Source organism: Melospiza melodia, chromosome 2 (genome assembly GCF_035770615.1).
Source record: "Melospiza melodia melodia isolate bMelMel2 chromosome 2, bMelMel2.pri, whole genome shotgun sequence".
Taxonomy (NCBI): Eukaryota; Metazoa; Chordata; class Aves; order Passeriformes; family Passerellidae; genus Melospiza; species Melospiza melodia.
In genome coordinates, this window is record NC_086195.1 from 77,116,254 (window position 1) to 77,136,623 (window position 20,370).

General features: G+C 39.5%; 1 protein-coding gene across 4 annotated transcripts in view; it reads right to left on the reverse strand.

Moving 5' to 3' along the window:
- The window catches only part of PDGFD (platelet derived growth factor D), a 137,997-nt gene that overhangs the window by 20,154 nt on the left and 97,473 nt on the right, over window positions 1-20,370 (reverse strand). For all 4 annotated transcript variants that reach the window (XM_063148926.1, XM_063148924.1, XM_063148922.1 and 1 more), the window contains 2 exons: window positions 10,060-10,119; window positions 4,624-4,825 (listed from right to left, as the gene is read on the reverse strand). In XM_063148926.1, the coding sequence (XP_063004996.1) occupies window positions 4,624-4,825; window positions 10,060-10,119 (262 nt within the window). The remainder of the gene's footprint in view (window positions 1-4,623; window positions 4,826-10,059; window positions 10,120-20,370) is intronic.

The following is a 20,370-nucleotide window of genomic DNA, read 5'->3' on the forward strand; positions in this document are numbered from 1 at the left end:
GATAAATTCAGAAATTTATCTGGCTTTCAGAAATTTAAACTAGGATGAAGATGCTTCCTTGAAACATGTCTGAACTCTCCTCATGACTCTCTAGAAGAACAGAAACCTGTCTGTGAAGAACTTCAACATAATTGTGCAGCATTTGTGAATGCTTAATTGTGAAAGTTTACTTCTTTACCTGTGTTCTTGCCATGAACAGTATTAAATAACACAAAAGTGTTATCTTTCTGGAGATGCTTAATATTTGTAATAATCAAATTACTATGACACTGAGATCATCAATATATTACAATATATTACAGAAATGTAAAAGGAATTATTTTAAAATAATACTTTTTTTCTAACAACCTAGGATGAACACAAAGATGAATATTTATAATTTCAGAGTTTCTAAATTGCAGAAATTGGTAGCAACCCTTTATGAGTGTATTTACAACTGCAGAGGTTATTTGAAATAACGATCATATTTTCATTTTGGTGTACACCATAGTTTACAGCTTATACAAGGCTTCTCATTTCAGAATTGTGAAAATCTGAATGTATCTTCTCCTTTCTCTTCTGTCCTGTTCTGCCATCTGGATTGCACTATGATTTTATGGTCAGCTTTCACTGGAGTGGTTAACAGCAAACCTTGCTGAACATATACATAATTAAATATCAAACTTCATGTGGTTATTAGTGAGACATATTTCATACCAATATCTCACTTCAATAGTACGAAATGCAATAGAAATTTCAATAGAAATGCAATTTTGGTTTCAGTAGAAAGAAATGCACTTAACTTAATAGAATTGCATCAATATTGTGGAGGTGTGAGATCAGATTTTGTAGACTGAATGGAGTTACCATAAATATGGATTTAATCCACACACTCTTCAACTTTCAGGTACTTGCAAGAGATATCTAGGAAAAGACTGATCTGTATATGCATACATTAATGTGTACGAATACAAAAAATCACAGAATCCTCTGGCCTGAAAAAGACCTTCAAACATCAAAAATACAACTGTAAATCAAGCACTGCCATAATAATCTCTAAACCATATCCCCACATGCCACATCCATACACCTTTTGAATATTTCCAGGGATGGCATCTCCACCACTTTCCCTGCGTTGTCCATCCAATGCCTGATGACCATTTCTGTGAAATTCATTTCCCTAATATCCAATCTAAACCTCCCCTGTTGTAAATTCACGCTATTTCCTCTTGTCCTGTCACTTGTAGCCTGGGAGAGGAGACCAATCCCAGTTTGGCTGCAGAGAGTGCTGAGGGCCCCCTGAGCCTCCTTTTCTTCAGGCTGAACACCCCCAGCTCCCTCAGCTGCCCCTCACAGCACTTGTGCTCCAGACCCTTCCCCAGCTCTGCTGCCCTTCCCTGGACACGCTCCAGCCCCTCAATGTCTCTCTGGCACTGAGGGGCCCAGAACTGAGCACAGGATTGGAGCTGTGGCCTCAGCAGTGCTGGGGACAGGGGGACGGTCGCTGCCCTGCTCCTGCTGGCCACACCTGGCTGAGCCAGGCCAGGATGCCATCGGCCTTCTGGGCCACCTGGGCACACTCTGGATCCTGTTCAGCCGCTGTTTGCCAGCACCCCCAGGTCCTTTTCCACTGGGCAGCTTCCCAGCTCCTGTCCCCAGCCTGCAGCACTGCCTGGGGCTGCTGTGACCCAGGGGCAGGATGCAGAACTCGGCCTTGCTGGGCCTCATACCATCAGCATCAATGCAGCAATGATGGGAAGAAGCAAGAATGGAGCCAGAGACTACTTTTAAAGAACAAAAGGTTCTGAACTCAAATTTTAATATATGAAAAGCTATTTAAACACTGAAAACTAGATTTGGGGCTTTTTTTTGTTTGTTTGTTTGTTTGTTTTTGTTCAGAGAGTGGTTCCAGAGAGATTGAGCAGCCTCCATGCTTGGAAATATTAAAAACCTGACTTTACATGGTCATGAGCAACCTTCTATTGATGGCCCTGCCTTGAGGAGGACCATTTAAGTTCCTGAGGTGGCCTCCCACTTAATCTATTCCCCGATTCTGTGAGTTTCAGTTATGATAAAATACTGACTTCTTATTTGCTTGACCTTGATAGTTGTATATTATTAATTGGTGAATTAAGAAAACACACCATTTAAATATCATTTATCACCTGACCCTGTTATCAAAATTAGTATTCAGCAACACTGCCTCTCTTAGCTCAATTTTGTGCCAGAGTTTGCTATGGGTAGAAGGTTGGATAGGAGTGAAAGTATTAGTGATTAATTTATACCATTTACATGGTGTGATCTGAAAATGCTGTGAAAGATAGGCAGAGATTACATCAAATTGCTCTTACCTGCCTCAGGGCTGTTCTAACTTAGGATAAAAAAATAAAACTTAAGCTGTAAGCTGAAACAGATAGGTATTGAAATAAATTATGATATAATCTACTGCTCTCTTTGCTGCAAGGTTACCCCAGTGCCTATAAACATTCCTCAGAGATCCACTCTGTCTGTGTTTAAAAGCCACCAAACATTTCTAATTTAAGGATTTGTTAAAGCTGTTCATTACTCCTCACATCCTCCAAGAACAAGCCTTTAATCTTGTCAGAAGTTTATGACTAAAAAAAATTCTTAACTGAAATTTTTAAAAGATTTCTCTGTGGTGAGGTACTTTAGCCCAGAGAGCTGATAACAGTCAGGGAATTTGGCCTTTAGTTCAAAAACAAAAGGCAAACTGTTATAAAACCTTTTTTTTTTTTTTTCCTGTAACCAAACCACCACCAACAAAAAAGCCTATTAAATCAAGTATTAAAACTGTAACTGGAAAAATGTTATGCATCTGAATTTTCTGAGCACTATCAGATCAGTTTGATACCTGCAGCCTGCATAATTAGCATCAATAAAGCATCAAATGCTATTTTATACTTATGTGGTTATTTAAATATATGGGATACTGGGCGCGATAGGATCTGAGAATGAAATGATATTTGGAGAACAGAACCAGTACAGGATACAGGATCCTAATCAGCTTCTATTAAAAACAGAACAGACCCTTCATTTCTTTTTCATACATATCTACTGGCATCAAATCCAGCCTGGATGAATAAGGGACACACAGATCATGTTCCACACACCCACAGAAGATCAAAACACTCTTGAAAGTTACATAGTGATACTTAGGTGAAACTTTTCCCCAACAATGGTGGTGCTTGCCTGAAATTTCTGACATGCCAAAAAGGGAGCAAAGTAAAGGGGTTCACTTCTTGCTGAATGGGTGCTCAGGGCTTTATTACAGATTCCTTTGAAGTGCTGAGCCCAGAAACAAAGAAAGCCAACCTGTCTTGGAAACTGTACACCAGTACTGTGTCTACAGAATAACCTGCAGGTGCCTGAGGTTATTCTCCTGCTCCAAGGATAACAGCCACAGGAGAGCCCACATTCCTGCCATTCACCTCTTACTCTCCAAGTCAAGGTGGGCACATGAATGGCAGGGGGCCTGTGCCAGATCCTGGTTCGTGCCCAACAATGACCAGGCTGACAATTTAGCAATATAATGACAGTATTTCAGGGCCCGGGAACACTTCTTGACAGTTTTCCCTAATACAGATATAGTCTATATACCCCTTTTAAGAGCAAAGCCTCATAATTTGATAACAAGTAACAAACACTGAACTACAGCTCTCTCTTGCTCCTTATAACATGCTTAAGGTATGGGGGGATGGGATCTGAGATGTAAATAAATGATAGATTGCACAGAATTGGAATTGTGATTTGGGAATTATAATTTTAAAGTTACAAATAAGAATGCACGTGATTACATAACTTGAAAATAGATGACAACATGAGAAATCAAATAAAATTTTTAACTCCAGATCTGGTGTGAACACTACAATGGCTGTCATCCTAAAGACTCCTAACAGACCTCCTACATTTATACTGCACATGAAAGGCAATTTCGTCAAGCCCCTCAGAGCACAACTGTGACTTCTCAATAGTGTTTCTTTCTGCCAGCTAAACACCTCTTTGCTTTACCATTTGGTGGATGATTTGAACTAACAGAAGGAAACAAGAAACAAAACCCAGAAATGTGTGCTTTGCTCAATTACAGACAAAGATGTTACACCATAATAATGTTCCCTGCCAACATAATGAAAAACAAGGAAATGTTCACATCCTAAAAAAACCAGCTGCACATACAGGTGTCTGCACCAGATGCTTCCCTAAGCACAATGTGATAAAAGTGATTATTCCTCACTCAACAGAGAACAGTCCCTAAGCAGGGTATTTAAAGAAGGATGATAACACAGGTAATTAGGAGCCCCACGCTTTACACACAAAGCAATGATTAAGAGGGCAAAGCTTAGAATCATATGTCTTTACATGTGGACCTGTGTTTTTATTTGTGAATTTATCGTAAAAATGGGCAGCTTTCAGTCTGATTTCTCAAGTGAGATCCTACCTGGAAACTGATTAAGGATTGAACAACACATCCCTGGTTTTAATAGGTGGTGCCTTGCCCTGTGACTCCAACAGGAACGTGAGCGCCAGAATGTAACACCTGACTGATGGACTTTCCCATGAGGAGTGAAGGAATATCCTGTCCTTTTCCCAAAGTATGTGTAAGTATGTCCCAAAGTATTTTCCTACCTTTGGACTTCCTGTCATGGTAGCTCCTGCCTCGATAATGGTGCCCACTGTCTGTGTACAGATTCTCAAGGTCTTCTTGCCAGGAGTCCGGGTTGAAGTGTTTGAGCAGATCCTCCACCGTGTCAAAGGCAGCAATGGTCTGATCCAGCGCTTCCGCCGTGAGCGTAGGGTCAGTCACTGATGGAGAGGGATAGGATACCCCCTAAGAGTGACATACATCTCAGTGTACTTGGAATAAATCACAGCACCACTTTAAACAACTGAAAACAGTTACTGACAAGCTTGTTTCATTACTGAGAGAAACAGTTACTTCGGGCCATCTTTTCAAGTCTTTGGACCAGGACTTTCTTACACCTGTGGTTTCTTTTTCTAAGAAGAGATACCAAGAAATTTCCAAGTAAATCCCAGAGAGATGCTAGGAGCAAAAGTACTGCCACTGGTGGACTTTCAGTATTCAGATGCAGTCTTCAAATGGAATGATGGTTTGCATATATATAAAGAAGCAATGAAAATGTCTTTTGAAAGCACTGTGATGGCCGTGGCCACAGAAATGGAAATGACAGTTGCTATTTCACATGAGGCAGATCAGAGACCACAGCAGAGAAAGACAAATGCAAAGAAGTCCACTAGACAATCTTTCTCTGGTCAATTTGGACAACAATTTTGGCATGGCTAGAGACTTGGAAAAATGGCCCTTTTTTACCCAAAATTAAATGTATTAAAAAACAAAGATGAATTGACATCGAACTGACATTTTACCAAAAATATAACTTACTAAACAAACAGAAAAAACCATGATATTTGGATCTTGGAGATGTTCGTGGGTGAGAAGCTGGACATGACCTGGCAAAATGTTCGCAGCCAGGAAAGCCAATGGTGTCCTGGGCTGCATCCAAAGCAGCGTGGGCAGCAGGGCCAGGGAGGGGATTCTGCCCCTCTGCTCTGCTCTGCTGAGATCCCACCAGCACTGGGGTGTCAGCACAGGGAGAACATGGACCTGCTGGAGGGAGTCCAGAGGAGGGACACCAAGGTGATTAGTGGGATGAAGGAAAGACTATGAGAATTGGAATTGTTCAGCCTAGAGAAGAAAAGGCATCAGGGTGACCTAACTGTGTCCTTCCAATGTCTGAAGGGAGCCTACAAGAAAGATGAAGAGAAACTTTTTACAAGATGAGGTAGTGATAAGACAAGGTGGAATGGCTTTAAAATGAAAGAGGGCAGGTCTGGATTAGATTTAAGGAAAAAAATCTTTACTGTGAGGGTGATGAGACACTGGAACAGGTCTGAAGGAGTGTGTGGATGCCCCATCCCTGACAGTGTTCACAGACAGGTTGGAGAGGGCTGATAGCAGCCTGGTCCACTGAAAGGCATTCCTGCTCACTGCAAGGGCATTGAAACTAGGTGATCTCTAAGGAACCTTCCAACCCTAAACATTCTATAATTCTACGATCTCAGCAATATAACAATGAGTATTTGGATGAGTAGCATAGTAGTATCCTCACAATTATAACACCAAATGGAATACTTATTTTCCACCAATAAGGACCAAGTACTGTTCTCTGAGTGTTCCCACTGAACTTCGGCACAATTTGACTTTGACAGAATGACTACAGCATTTTCAGTTTTATTGGAGAGGACTTGAAACACTGTTAAAATTCTTAATTTAGTATCAAAATATTCACTATCCTGATATCACTTTTTCCATTATCCAAGCACAAGGCCGAACAGTATGTAAAATATGCACAAGAAAAAGTATTAATACAGATCTCTTACTTTCTGAAGAACAACAATCAATTTTGTCCAAAAACAGGCATAGTATAGCACACAAATTGTTTGGTCTTATAAGTTCAAATGTTAGGGAGAAACCCCTAGAAACCTAAATTCTTTCATGAAAACCCAGCTCTGAAGTACTGCACCAGAAATATGCCAGTTAAAATTAATGGCTTCCCAAAATATTTGTTTTGCCTCATCTCCCAAGTAAATGCATATGTTAAACTATTAATCTTTGTGATTAACTTCACTCAGTTAGGTCAAAATGGGAGGGTCAACTCATTTGAGTAAATTCACTCACTTGTTTGCAGGATTGTGTCTTCCAATTCCTCCTATAATGGTTTAAATGTATATATATATATATATTTTTAATATATCTATTAATGGTAAGCTGTATCTCTTTAATGGTAAGCTGTATCACACAGCTAACAACTCTTCACATTTTCCTGCATATGTTTGCTGAAAATATGGACAGTCCAAATCATTAAAAACCAGGAAGAGAAGAAACAGCAAACATTACAATAGTGCAGTCAAGAAAGCATAGCTGCACTTTACAGCTTAGCACCAACAGCCCAAGAAGTTTCAGTGGGCCCACCTGGGATCACAGTGCCCTTCTAGTGCAGTGCCAAGGCACAGGGCAGAGGCCTGTAAAAATTCATGATCCCTTAAAAAGGAGGGCACCCCTTGAAGCCTCTCTCCTGACTTCTACATGGCGGGGGCTAGAAACTGTCAGAGAGGTGTAAGTCCCAGCAGTAGAAAAGCTCACAGCAGCAAAGTGAACACAGCATTGGTATCTAAAGCAGTGCTGCAGGAGCATCATGCAGAGTGCTAACACAGGGGCTGGGGTTACAAAAGGGAAAGGTGCCTAAACACTACTTTCTTACTGAGGAGAGCTTGGTGGAGCTCATGGCAGTCCAGTAGGGAAAGATCAGCCCCTGACTGCCTTTCAAAAGTGAGAGAGATGCTCCAAGAATGCTGAAGAAACGGGAGCATAAAAATCAGGCCACAGGTGTGTGGTTTACTCAGTGCAGGAGTCTTCTTCCCACATGTTCAACTGCACATTTAATTTCAGAAGTGGAGGTCAAGCTGTGAATATGTAGGGCATGTCAAACTCATACAGGCAGCTGGGATTCCCCATTTTCTTTTCAAATAAAAGCTCCTACTCAAGAGATTTGTGCAGCCTTGCTAAAACACAGAAGAAAGCTTAACTTTTTCTTAGTGACAGCCAAATCAAGAGGAATTATTTCAACAGCTGAGATAGCCTCCTGGCAGCAGCATCATGTGACAGGCCCAAAAACAACTTCAAAGCTGCCAACCCAACTGCCCCTCTTTTGTCCTGCCAAGAATGAGGCGCTGGCTTTGGGAGGCTTTGTGCTTGTCATAATCTGACTTCTGAGATCATATCCAAAGAAGGGTCAAGAAGAAATGTAAGAAGCAACAAGGAGCGAAGATCTTCCACATTATGTACCTCCTCTGCAGTTCTTAAAAGCACTGAGTATATTTTTAATTTACTGCAACACAAAGGTATCTTTTTTTTTTTTATGTGCTCTTGCCCCTAATTTCTGTTCACTCATTCTTTTCACTTTCCTATCTCTATAGTGAGCCTGACAGGCAATTCAATGTGCACCACAGCTTTTTGTTGGTCATAAAATTACTTTACATATAATGGAAACTAACTTTATAAGGAGTTAGGTTTTGTTTCCTTTTTTTTCCTGGGTTTGCTGTGATAGGTTAAGGGTAGAAGCATTTTTTTAAACTCTCTGAGAAAAAACTCAAACAAAAAACCAAGCCAAAATATAACTCTGTAATACGACCTCAGACATGGAAGAAAGAATTTGCTCACTCAAAAATTTTTATTCTGAGAGTTGTAATGTGTCTATATCCTAAAATGAGTCTTTGAGTTACTTGTGGGTTTGAGAGAAGAAACTCAGACCTGCCATGCTACCTGAGCATCAGCAGAATTGCATGTCACCTTGTCCAAGACTCACAGGTCTAAGTTTGTCCTTCTGCTTCTCAAGAACATAACAGAATCCCTGAATCTTTCTCTCCGGAAGAACTTGGATGTCTTCAGACATTTTCCTTTGTGCCTTTGTGAAAAATTGCTCAATTTCCCTGCCTTATTTTCTCTGAGGATAAAAAGGACTTGTGGGTGCAATGTGCTGGAGAAAGTATATTTTATTAGATAGGGAATGACACAGGAAAGCCAATGAAACCGAGGTTCTGCTTCTGTTTTAGCTGTAGGTTTCCACGTGACCTTGGGCATCAGCTTGCTACCTGTAATATTTGTATTGAACTTACTTAGCTGCAACATATTAAAAAATTTTTTAAGAAAAAAAATATAGAAGCAAAAAGATGAACTTGATTTTTCAATATGAAAGGGATACTGGGTTATTGTTTGTTATATTGAGCATTTTATGACACGAAGGATGGTAACTAACATGGCATTTACCATAGGCTTAGTCTCATTTACATACTTACCTGATGAGGGAGCCCTAGGCTTACTTTTTCAAACATCAGACTACCATATTTTTTTACAAAATATGCCATTACACTGAGGTGTTTTTCTCGTGCCCACATTAGAATGAAAAATGGATCTGTGTCTTTTAGTAAACCTGTTCTATCATCTCCTGCTTGGCACATCCAGTAGAGCTCATCCCTGCTAACATCCATCCTCAAGACTTTCAGCACAGTTGGTTCCAGGCAATTAGTGAATCGTATCATGAAGGGCAAGTGTCATTTGCAAATTCAAGAGTAAACACAAGTGAGATTGGCTTAACATCTTCTAATTTTGGCAGCAGAGAGTCTTCTCTCTACTTGCTGCCTCGATTGGACCCCTATCAGTAGAATTAACCCATATTTTATTCACTGCTCATTCACTAGCTACTCCTGGCAGCTACTGTAACAAAGGCACTATTAATAAGCTCTCTTCCATGAATGCTTCAGACATTGGTCTCATTTACCCCCATCTCATGTGTTTTAAGAGGAGTTAACAAGAACCATGACGTGGTGTGGAGCAGGCAGCAAAGCACACAGAAGAGGACTGCCCATATTATGAATTCTCATGCTACTGTGCCATTCCCCAGCATGGGGAAACAGCAGAGAGGGCAGATTATTTGCCAATGACACAAATCAAATGTAATGAAGAGAAAACTAAATTTTTTTACTAGCTTACTTGGGTTTTTTTCTTTCTTGATTTTTCTCCCAAGCTGCAATTCACTGCTGAATATGGAGTAACTGTACCTGACTTCAGATATAATATTTTATTGGAAACACTTAAAAAAAATCTCAGTATTGACAATGAAATGCCAGATCCATTTTCCTGCCAGCCTGCTTTATGTATGGTCTTCCATGTAAGTCGAGACATTAAATGATTGATTAAAAATTTAGGTTTGTATCTGGTATTTTCATACTGGCAGGATGAGTTTGAAAACAAGAAATGTTTCCCAATGGCTGTCTCATGTGTTTACAACAGCAAAGGGCATTTCCTGAATCTTTTATCCCTAAAAACATACTGTTTGAGTCCTGCTTTATCAGTTGGATAAAAACTTTATTCATCTTCTTTCAAAGGTGAATACACGGTTTCTCTGTACAGATGCCATTTTATTGACTTGGATTCAAGCCACTCTATCAATCCATTGACAGGCAAAACAGTGAGAAATTACTTACTGAGACAGAGCTTGTGACTGACTCCCAGTTGGTTTCTGAGGCTGCATGCTGGAAATCATCCTAAGGAGAGAAACACACAGGAAAAATCACCATTAAGGCAATATCCTAAATTAATTACAAAATCTAAAAAATTTTCAGCATTCAACATCTGTCACTTTTTCTAACCCTTTTTAATGCAAAAGTCCCTTGCTATGTGTCACTCCTCAATAAAGCTACTTCTAATCAGGTTCCTCCCTTTTCAATGTTTATAAAATCCTTGTGTGCTTGCTTGGACAAGAATGGATGAATATTATTATTGTTATTGTTGTTATTATTATTATCATCATAATCAGCCACAATAACAGTAATAATAATAATACCAACCCGATCTATGCTGCTTTGCATAGCAAGACCTAATCTGGTCAAGGACATTACATTCATCTGCCAACATAAATATTAAACAACATCTCTGTATGTCTACAACCAGAGTATTAATGCAGTTGCCAAACTGATCTGTTGGAAAGAATGTGAACATGCTAATTCCCTGGTACTACTTAGTCCAGGTGAAAAGCAGGATAATCTAATCCATCTCAAAAGTAGTCCTAACATGACTGCACCGCTTTTGGTACTTGTGCTGAACAGTTCATGATCATCACTGCACTACGTATTGTTACATCAAAAAACCCAGCCACAGTACATTGCCATTAACAGTGTCATTGCAAGAATCCTTGGCATTTATGATTAATCTGAGCACAGGGATGGGATTCATAACATCTATCTTAGGACAACTATGAAGCTAACATCTAAGCAAGTCTTGTTTCCATTTCCAATGAACTAAACCTGGCATTTCTGGGGTGCAAATCATCTGATCTGGGTTAGAAGCTTTACTTGGGATGACAGTGCACCCTGAAAATGGATTTTTGTCTCCATTGTATAAAGGGAACCTGGGAGGCTGATCTTAGAAACAGATGTCAAAACTGCAGATATTGACATGTGGTCATCTAAATCCCAATCCACTTGTCTGACCAGTGATGAGCAATCACTACTAAATAATGAAGAAGCCATTTCTTTAATCTTTTGGCAGCTTTATTCATTTCCAATTGGATAACTAAACTGTGAAAAATGGAAAAAAAAAGGGAGCATTACAGAATGGTTATTAAACACAGACATGCAGTGAATAGCTAATGATCAGCATGAATATGCAGGTAAGGAAAGTGGACTGAAGTGACAGTATACCAAGATTTTAATTTCTAATAATAGAATATATAATGAAAAGGTTTAAGAAACCTGGATCAATGCCTGTGCTCACGACTTCATACTGAGTCAGTATCTGATAAGCATTTTTTTAAGCTGGCAACTGAAAGTGGAAATGGAAAGGAAACTGCACAGCTGATGCTTGCTAGACTTGATCCTGTATTGCACCATACATATATATATATATTTGCATATATTAAATTATTTCTTAGGAATGGAAAACCAAAAATTGATCTCATAATTTGCTAATTCGCCAATAAAATGCTCCTTTACCCAAGAAGGAAGAGAGCTGCTTTCAGATCCAGAATCAATATACTTGGTTTTTTAATGTTTTCCGTTTGCTATAGAAAAATATTTAATGCCTCAAAAGTTACAGGATTGTTTATTCAAAAATGTTACTGTTTCTTCTTCTTCAGTATTTAAGATTAGAAGAAATTAAGAAATCTCAACACTAAGTGACCACTGAAGCTGCAGAGCAATAAAAACATTTATAACTATGTGGTCATTTTCTGCTAAGAATACAGAAGAAAAACTGGTGAAATTTTCAATGCAGATTTTTTTCTTAAAAATAGTAAAGAGATCTGAAAGTTATAATCAGATCATACACCATTCTGAATATGCCTCTTTTGGCCACATTCTCTACACATTTGGTTGCCCAGTTTTTGACAAGCAGCAATTTAAATTAAATAAAAATGTATTTGAAAAGCTTATGAACCCTCTGGTAAAGTCTGCCAGTTGCAGAACTTGGAAATAATTTCCTCTCTGTCATTAGCTTCCATTTAGCACTTCCAGGAAAAAAAGTGGCATTGAGTTCTAAAGCATTATTTTAAAACAGAAACAATTTGCTTCACTGAATGTTTTGAGAAGACTGCAGTCTTATGTTCAAAGGGATGGGCTACTTTTTTATCTAAATGAGGATATAAAAACTGTTTCTTTAGTCTGTGATTCTTTGAGTTGGTTCATGCCAGGAAACCCCTCCAAAATCCTGATATAGACACGTGTACCACCTGCTTCTTGGATCTCAAACCTGATGACTGCACATTTCAACTCTGATTATATTCAATCTGCATAAACTATTCACAACTCTATGGCTTTGTTCCACCACCACTCAAGGCAGCTGCAGTCATTCTTGGCTTTGCGGTGCTTTCAACCTCTACAGTTTGGAGATTATTATTATCTATGGCTTCTGCTCGCAGCTATTTCAAATAATAATATCAAAGTGGTTCTCATTATTACAAAACCCTCTCCTCCTTCTCACCATCGCCCCTAGCAGAAGCTGAAGGACAAATCTATTTTCAGTGCTATCTGTTCAATTCATTCTACCTCGTTCATGTGAATCTGCCTGTGATCGCTTTGGCTGTTGTTTTGCTGTTGCTTCTTCATTACTTGAAACAACATTAAAACTTATAGTTCAAACATTAAAAAACCACCAAAATTCTCATCTGTTTTCTTACTGAATCAGGAACAACAGGGTGGTAATAATTTGGCTACATCACCTTGACAACAGTGCTTCTATTTTTGTATTTGTGTCATGGTAACATAAAAACTTTACTAGAGACTTCAGCGAAGCATTGAATTAACTGTTCTACAAGCAGCAAAAATACAGGCAGAACAACAGAACTACCAATCACCTTCTGATAGCAGCTACACTCAGTGAAGAAAAATTACTTCCAAACATCAACTTCCAAAATTACACATCAGAAAGACAAATTCTGAGTCTGTCCCCAGAGTTAAATATGTATGGACATTGATGTATTGTTCCTGGCTCTGTTTTGGACAAAGAAAAGCTACTCTCTTCTTTGCAGACGGACTTTATAGCCTGTCTCTCACCACTGGTGGCCACTAAGTGACAAGGAGTCACAGGGAATAATCCCTGTTCCACCCAGGTCTTTGCAAGTGGAGATCATGATGCAAAATCAAAGTTATCAATGATATAAGGGACTGCAGAGCCAGATAGCACTGGTTCCTGAGGGAAATGATTTGCAGCCATAACCTGCAGCAGCACAGGCTCTGCTGTGTTGAAGCCATGGGGCTTGGTAGGGACATTAGGAACTGAGAGACATCAGGAAAATACCCGGGATGTGGTTGGGAAGCTTTCCAGTTTGAGAAGCATATTGTCATGACTCACTTTGTTGTACCACCCATGTGGCAAAACTTCCGAGTCCTCCCAGCTATGCTGAGTTACTGCCTGGTCCTCAAATTAAAAGCAAGAAGTACTGTGATTCTTCGCCTTTTTTACATGTTTTCTCACTGTAGACTAGTCTTTTGTCATCTTGGTGCATGACTACTGTGAGGACGGATGCCTGGGATAGGCAATAACAACCACAGGATGAGCACAACACACAGACAGCTCTCTCAGGTGCAAAGAAGCAGCCTCACAACTCTATAAGCTTCTCTATTTTTTCCTAATCTGCATTTTTCTGGGGTGATTGGACTAGTTTTGGTAAAAAAAAATGTTCACCTGACAAAACAACTACAAACTATTGCTCATGAAAGCTGAGGTGATGCTCTCCACTTCAGTGAGTGGGAAAGGTTCTCAAAGGAGTTGTGATTAAGAATTAGATTACAGGCAGTACCCTGACTGATGATTTGGGCTCACTGGTTCAGTAAGGTCCTCTCCTAAAGGAGCCACTTTCTCTACTGTACCCTTGTACTCAGAAGACAAATAGGGAGAAAGGGTCAAATGCAGGCATGGTCTTGGGGAAATAAGCATGAGAAAGAGGAAGAATGAATAAACTAAGAAAAAATTAAGACAGAGAAGCTGAAGCGTTGAGCTCTGCCTGTGGTCATCCAATTTGTGGTATTTAGACACCATAATTATAAATGATCCAAAAGAAAAGCAATTCTAGAAATTTACAGAACGGGGCTAATGGATGTACTGAGACACACAGATGATCCCGCAGAAACAAGTCATGGGTGAAATGGAGCATGTTCAAAGAGGTCCAGTAGAAAAACAAAAGGAAGTTGTGAGCTCTCCCTGGAATGAAAGAATTAGGGATGAAGGACAATGGAAGGTCTGTAAGGAAAAATTAGAGTAAATTGCAACTTGAAGAAAAAAGAGACAAAATTATCTTAACATTTAGGTTAATAGACAGAAACTCAATGATACTCATTGTTGAAAAACAGTCAACATGTATCTATTGCATTCAGAGTTATGTTCAGACAGGTAGCTGATAAGCAGATTAACTTGTATTTGTATAAAGTAACAACAAAATATAATAACCTGGAAATTCTTTTTTTTCCTGCCACAAGCAATAACACTTATATTCTCACTAACAACTATATTTACAGATATTACATTTCTTATACAAAGAGACACATATTTCAAGCAAATAAACTCCAAACTAAGAACATGCTGTATAACAGAAATGGTGTTACATAAGTTAGAGGTAAAAGAAAAATCGTAGTTCCATTCAAAAAAATGCTGTGATACACATTCAAGTTTGTACACTTCAACTGATTAAATTTAATTTCTCATGCAGCATTTTAGGACACTCCAATTTCTATAAATACAAGCATATAGATTAACACTTTGAAATATCTTTTTCTTGTACCATACTTTCATTTTGTCACATTACTGGGTTTTAATTCAGTATCAGAATGATATTTACTAACACCTCCTAAGGATGCTGAAAGATACCTAAAGCAGGCTACTAGGAAGCGAGAGGCTGCATTTTTCTTATAGTAATGGTCAAACTGCTGCTGCTCAGTGTTCAGCTCTGGTGACCAGACATTAATAAAAATAAAAGTTACTGAATTTGGAGAGCGAGCAACAATGATGTCTCATAATCTGGGAATCATGCCTTGCAATGAAACATTAAGTGCAGGCCAGTGTTTTTAACAAAGGTTAGATGAGAATTGACCTTGTCTCTCCAGATAATAACCCATCCTCTGCTAAAAGAGCCTATTACCAATGTCAACAAGTTCCTTCATTTGGCAGTGCAAGCATTAAAAAATCCAGGTAGCTGTAATGTGAAGGCAGCAATATCCAAACTGGAAGTAAGAGCAAATTTTACCACTGACACCAGCTGCTACTGGAACAGCTAAGAAATCAACAAATAACTTTAATCATATTGAATTTTCTTTTCTACTTTTTGATGCAGTCCCATAAAGGCAGGGCATCCATGACAACAGTATTTTATAGTCAGTAACAAAAGGTCAGACAAGCCACCAAACTGTCTGATCTCAAGTGTAATAGTGTGATTCTTGCCCCTCAAAAAAGACATAAATTGAGTTTCTGAAGCCTGGTTGCCACTACATATCAGTAGCTACAACCTTATCAACCAAGTTAATACTAGTGCAAATTAATATATAAAATCCCTCTTGATTTTTTCTGACACATTTACTAGCTATAAATGAATGGGAAACATAAGATACTTAAAATTTCAAAAGTTTAAGGCTGTAATAATGACTTAGGTTAACTGCAGTTTGTTACATTAATTTATGAAAAGCTGAAGTAAAACTGAAGCAGAAGAATGTATTTAGTAAGTTATGTTTCATCAATACTCCTCTTCATCCTTCACAAAGCCCTGGAAACAGGCATTGCTGGGTGCATACTGGAAGAATGTCCAAGACACTGACTTTAAATGATCTGTCTAAAAGGTCACATAATACTTGTTCAAATGAGACAACAGCCTTTGAAAAATCAGATGTCATCTGACACTATTATGCCTATGAGCACCCTGTTTCCTACTCATAACCACAAGGACTTCATTACCAAGCTGTGCAAATTGTGCATTACCATTATTTTTTCCATTTATCACAGAAACCTGTCCTCATATATCCATGTACAAGGGATTTGCTAATAGCTAATCTGCTGCATACTGCAGTTAAGCAATTGTAAACAAAACACAAATCAAATAACATTCATTGTAAATATTCTGCAATTCCTCCTTTGCCATTTTTATCTGAATGGCAAATTTTGATTCTGCAGTTAAACACCAGGACACAAAACTGGAAAGGCTCTCTCTCTTAGGCGGTCTCTTCCAAATCCCTCAGACTGGTTGGCTGTTTCCAAGCTAAATTTATCTTTATTGCACTTATGTAAGTACCAGCTTTATCCTTTTCTTCCTCTCCCAAGTTTGCTTCCTGCAGTAATTCTGAAGAGATGTTATATCTCCTCTCAGCATCCGTTTTATTACACTAAGCAAGCCAAGCTGTCTTGGCCCTTAGTAAGAAATGCCCTCTTCTCCCCATTGTCCCTGAACTCAGTCCAAGAAAAATGTGGTTGCTCTGTACCATGGAGACCAGAACTGTACAAAGTATTCCAGAAGAGATGCAACTACAGCCTCACTGGTCACATGCCTAGTACACTGAGAAATTTTCTCTTCCCCTCTTCAATAACCAGTGATATGCCATTTAAGAGCAAATACTGTTGCTATTAATCTCTACATGAGTGATCTCTTTGCTCATTTTTGGGCTGTTCCATTTCACTGCAAATCAATTCTGTGCTGCTCAAGGTCATCCAGCTTGCCTCTCCGATACTCTGATTTTCCCATTCATGAGCAATGAACTTCAGCATTGTTGAGTGCTGCAAAAACCACTAAAATGCTACTCTGCAGATTGTTCTCTGGCCCCTAAAACACCCCAAAAATAAAACTGACTATGAGATTACCTTTTAGAAACCTTTTAGGATTAGCAAGCTGTCCCTGGCTGGATAGTCCCTTCTGCATAACACTACCTGACCTTTGACAGTCGTGTTCCATCCAAGCACAAGCAATAGTTTCCTGCATTACACTGGGTGAGATGCTCCTCTGAGGTCCAATTACATCTGTTAGACAGCACTTCCTTCCATTCCAGGCTATCCTTCAGTCTGGAATGAGTTTCTTTGATAAAGAGATGTGTAGTTTTATTCCTAAATTCCTGCATGCTTAACCACCTTTTTTGCTGACGAGTGCCCTGTAAGCATTCTAGGTCAGACTTAGGAGTGTGAAGGTGCCCTGGCCACTCTCCTGCCATTGATGCTATAGGCTGCCAGCCATTCACCATCTCTGTGTGAGCCCTGGCTCACCTTACAGCAATCCAGGGATGCAATCCAGCTAAATTACACTTACACTGCATCTGCTCCTCACTCCCTTTCTATTCCTATTGCATGTTAAGCAGACCTGCTTTCAGAAGTGACTCTTGGTGCCTTATGGTCTGCAGTGCCCATCTTTTGGCAGTGACAGGGGAGCAGTCTGAAGGCAACTGGGGTCCTTGCTCACCTTGGGTCTGTGTCTAAGCACACTTGGGCCATGGTGGCATCCCAGTTTGCAGGGCTTGCTGGTCCCCCTGCAATGCCCCATGCTGGCTCTGCCAGGGCAGTGGGAAGCAAACATCCAGAGGAGTCCTGGTCAGGGTGATGCTTCACATCAAAGTGGGAAAAGAGCTTGGGAAGAGTCATCCCATGAGCCAAAAACTTGATGTCAGGTCAGTCCTTCGGAGGACTTTGGTGAACTCCTGCCACACTGACTGGCAGGGTTTTGGAAGCAGCCTCCCTGGTAATAGGTGACTCTGCCCTGAGCAAAACTGAAAAGTTGATACTTCACTTGCCCGGTAGTGTCCAGGTGGGCAAAAAACTCTTTCAGAGTTAACAGAAGGCAGTGACAGCTGGTTATTTCAGGTCCTCCTTCTTGGTGTGACTCATACCAAATGGTAATGTACTGAAAGGCCCCAGTACCAGGGATAGAAGGAAAAATATTAATGAGAGAAAACCTCCTAGGAGCAAGCTATTAATTTTCTAACTTCTTTCCACTTGGGTTTCTACACATTTTTTATAGCTTTAAACATGGTCCATAATCACAGAAAAATAATCATTAACAAATACAATGTAATTTCATTTAATATTCCAAGTTTTCCATTGGAATATTAAATGAATAGGATGTACAAAGTGCTCGGACATGCACACTTACATCTTCAGACGTGATTTGGGAGAAACATGGAAGCAATAATAATAATAATAACAAAAAACTCTAATGGAGCTCAGCAAATTTAACTCTGAACCTGAGGACACAATGTAGAAGGGTACTGGTAAGGGACATTAGCTATCCTAGCAGTAATCCCAGCCTATTGATTTTTTGTGAAGGATCCATTTGTTTTTGAGCTCTCTGTCAGAGGATGGTGTTTAATTCTGCAGTAAGCATGCAGCAGGACCATGTGTTATGTTTCACAGATAATGCAAAACAAAGCAATTTGTTCACCCTCCTGCTTTGACTGGAAGGCATTGCATTTTCTAGGACAACAAAAAAGGACTGCTATCCAAGCTTTCTAAGATGTTCAATAATCATTAAAATAGAGAAAAAACCTAATCTTTGAAGAATAAAATAACTCTTTTCTCGTAGCTTTTCCACGTTTTTGATGTGATCAAAAGCAGTTAATTTACTGCACACAGCACAGGATACTGCTGACTGGGGATTTTGTTTAACATGAGTTTCATCAAAGAGCTAAATTAAGGAAAAATCCAAACTATTCCAACTGAACTTCCAGATCCAGATCTATTCCTCAGAAACACCACTGCTGTTAAAGCTAAATACAAGTACTTTAGGAGCAGTTAAGCTTCTCATTTATCTTATGTATAATTTTGCAAATATCAATTGTGAGCGATACATGAGTAAAGACCAGGTAAAGAGCACCTTACATTTGCCACCTTTTGCAAACAATCTAACAAAATCATGTTAACATTTCGGGATTAGCTTACCAAAAAAAATGGCCTTGAAAATCCTTCTAAACACCAAACTGAGACTATAATCTCAGGACCAGGAGGGTGTGTACTGGGCCACAATTAGTGTGTGACACATTTTATTTGAATTCTGACTAAACATAAGCATAACCAAATAGACTAAGGGTGGCTGTAAAATTATAATAGGCTTAATATTCTCAAGTGATGAAAATCAAGACAAACAGTTTAATTCAGTTTTATACTAATGACATGGAAAATGTCACAGAAAATTGAACTGACAAAAAAAGTAAAAAGAAGCTGTAAACATCATTCAATACAAAGAAAAATGGTAGGATTACCAGAGGTCAGAAGCAGTGGCAGGTAAGAAAAACAAGGTTTCACTTTAAAGAATGTAAGTGGAGAAAAAGGTACAAGCCATAAACCCTATTTGATGGCACACACGGACTCTGAAAGGAACTGGTGCCAAGAGACTGAATAGAATTAAGATAAAAAAACATGACAATAATCTGAAATGTAACACAGTGGCACGGCATGGAGGGTGACTTACGCCTGTACAGAGATCTTCCCCAGGCACAGAGATGCTCTCCCCATACCAAGGGGACACCCACTACCACAAATCATCACCAAGGGGATACCACATCACCATAAACCACCATCTCCCAGGGAACATGGGCACAGGTAGGGCTTCTCCTCACTGGCAGGGATGTGTGAGGATGTTCTGCACCTTCCTATGGGTGCAGAACAGGGTTATGCTCAGAAAAAAGCGATGTTCGTGGGTGCAAGCAGCTCTTCTGGAAACTGAAGATGGGTATTCTCAAGACAACAGGCACAGTAAGGTTCATACTGCATGGATGTGATATCAGTATTGATATAAATTGCAGAAGTAGCTCCATACCCCATCTGTGGAGATGCCAAACCCCTGCCATCCTGGCCCTGCAGTGCTGGTATGCACAGGCCAGGCATTTCAGCTGCCCACCTCCATCAGCAATGCAGGCTTATGTGGAGAAAGCATTGGGGAGGGCTCTCACACACTCCGTCAGAAAGACCTTGCTCTATGGTATAAAAACTCTTGAGCATTTCCTGAACATCAGACAGTATTTTTAAAGTACCAGACCCGCAGACTGTTTAGTTTGTACTGCTGGTTTTTAGCACAGCCCTCCTGGCTACCTTGTCCATCTTTGTCCAGGAGGACTAGACCTGGACTGCAGCAGCAGTAAGCTCACACTCATGCAATACTCTTAATTTCAGCAGCTGCTATTACAAACTTTGTCTCTGCTTTTAATCTATTCCTTAACGCATCTGGAAAATGTACCTGAACCAGCACTGAGCTAGCACTGTCAGCACACAAAGTTGCTGCTAAGGTGAGAAAACAGTGTTTATTTTCACATACTTCTGACAGAGATAAATTATATGTATAGGGA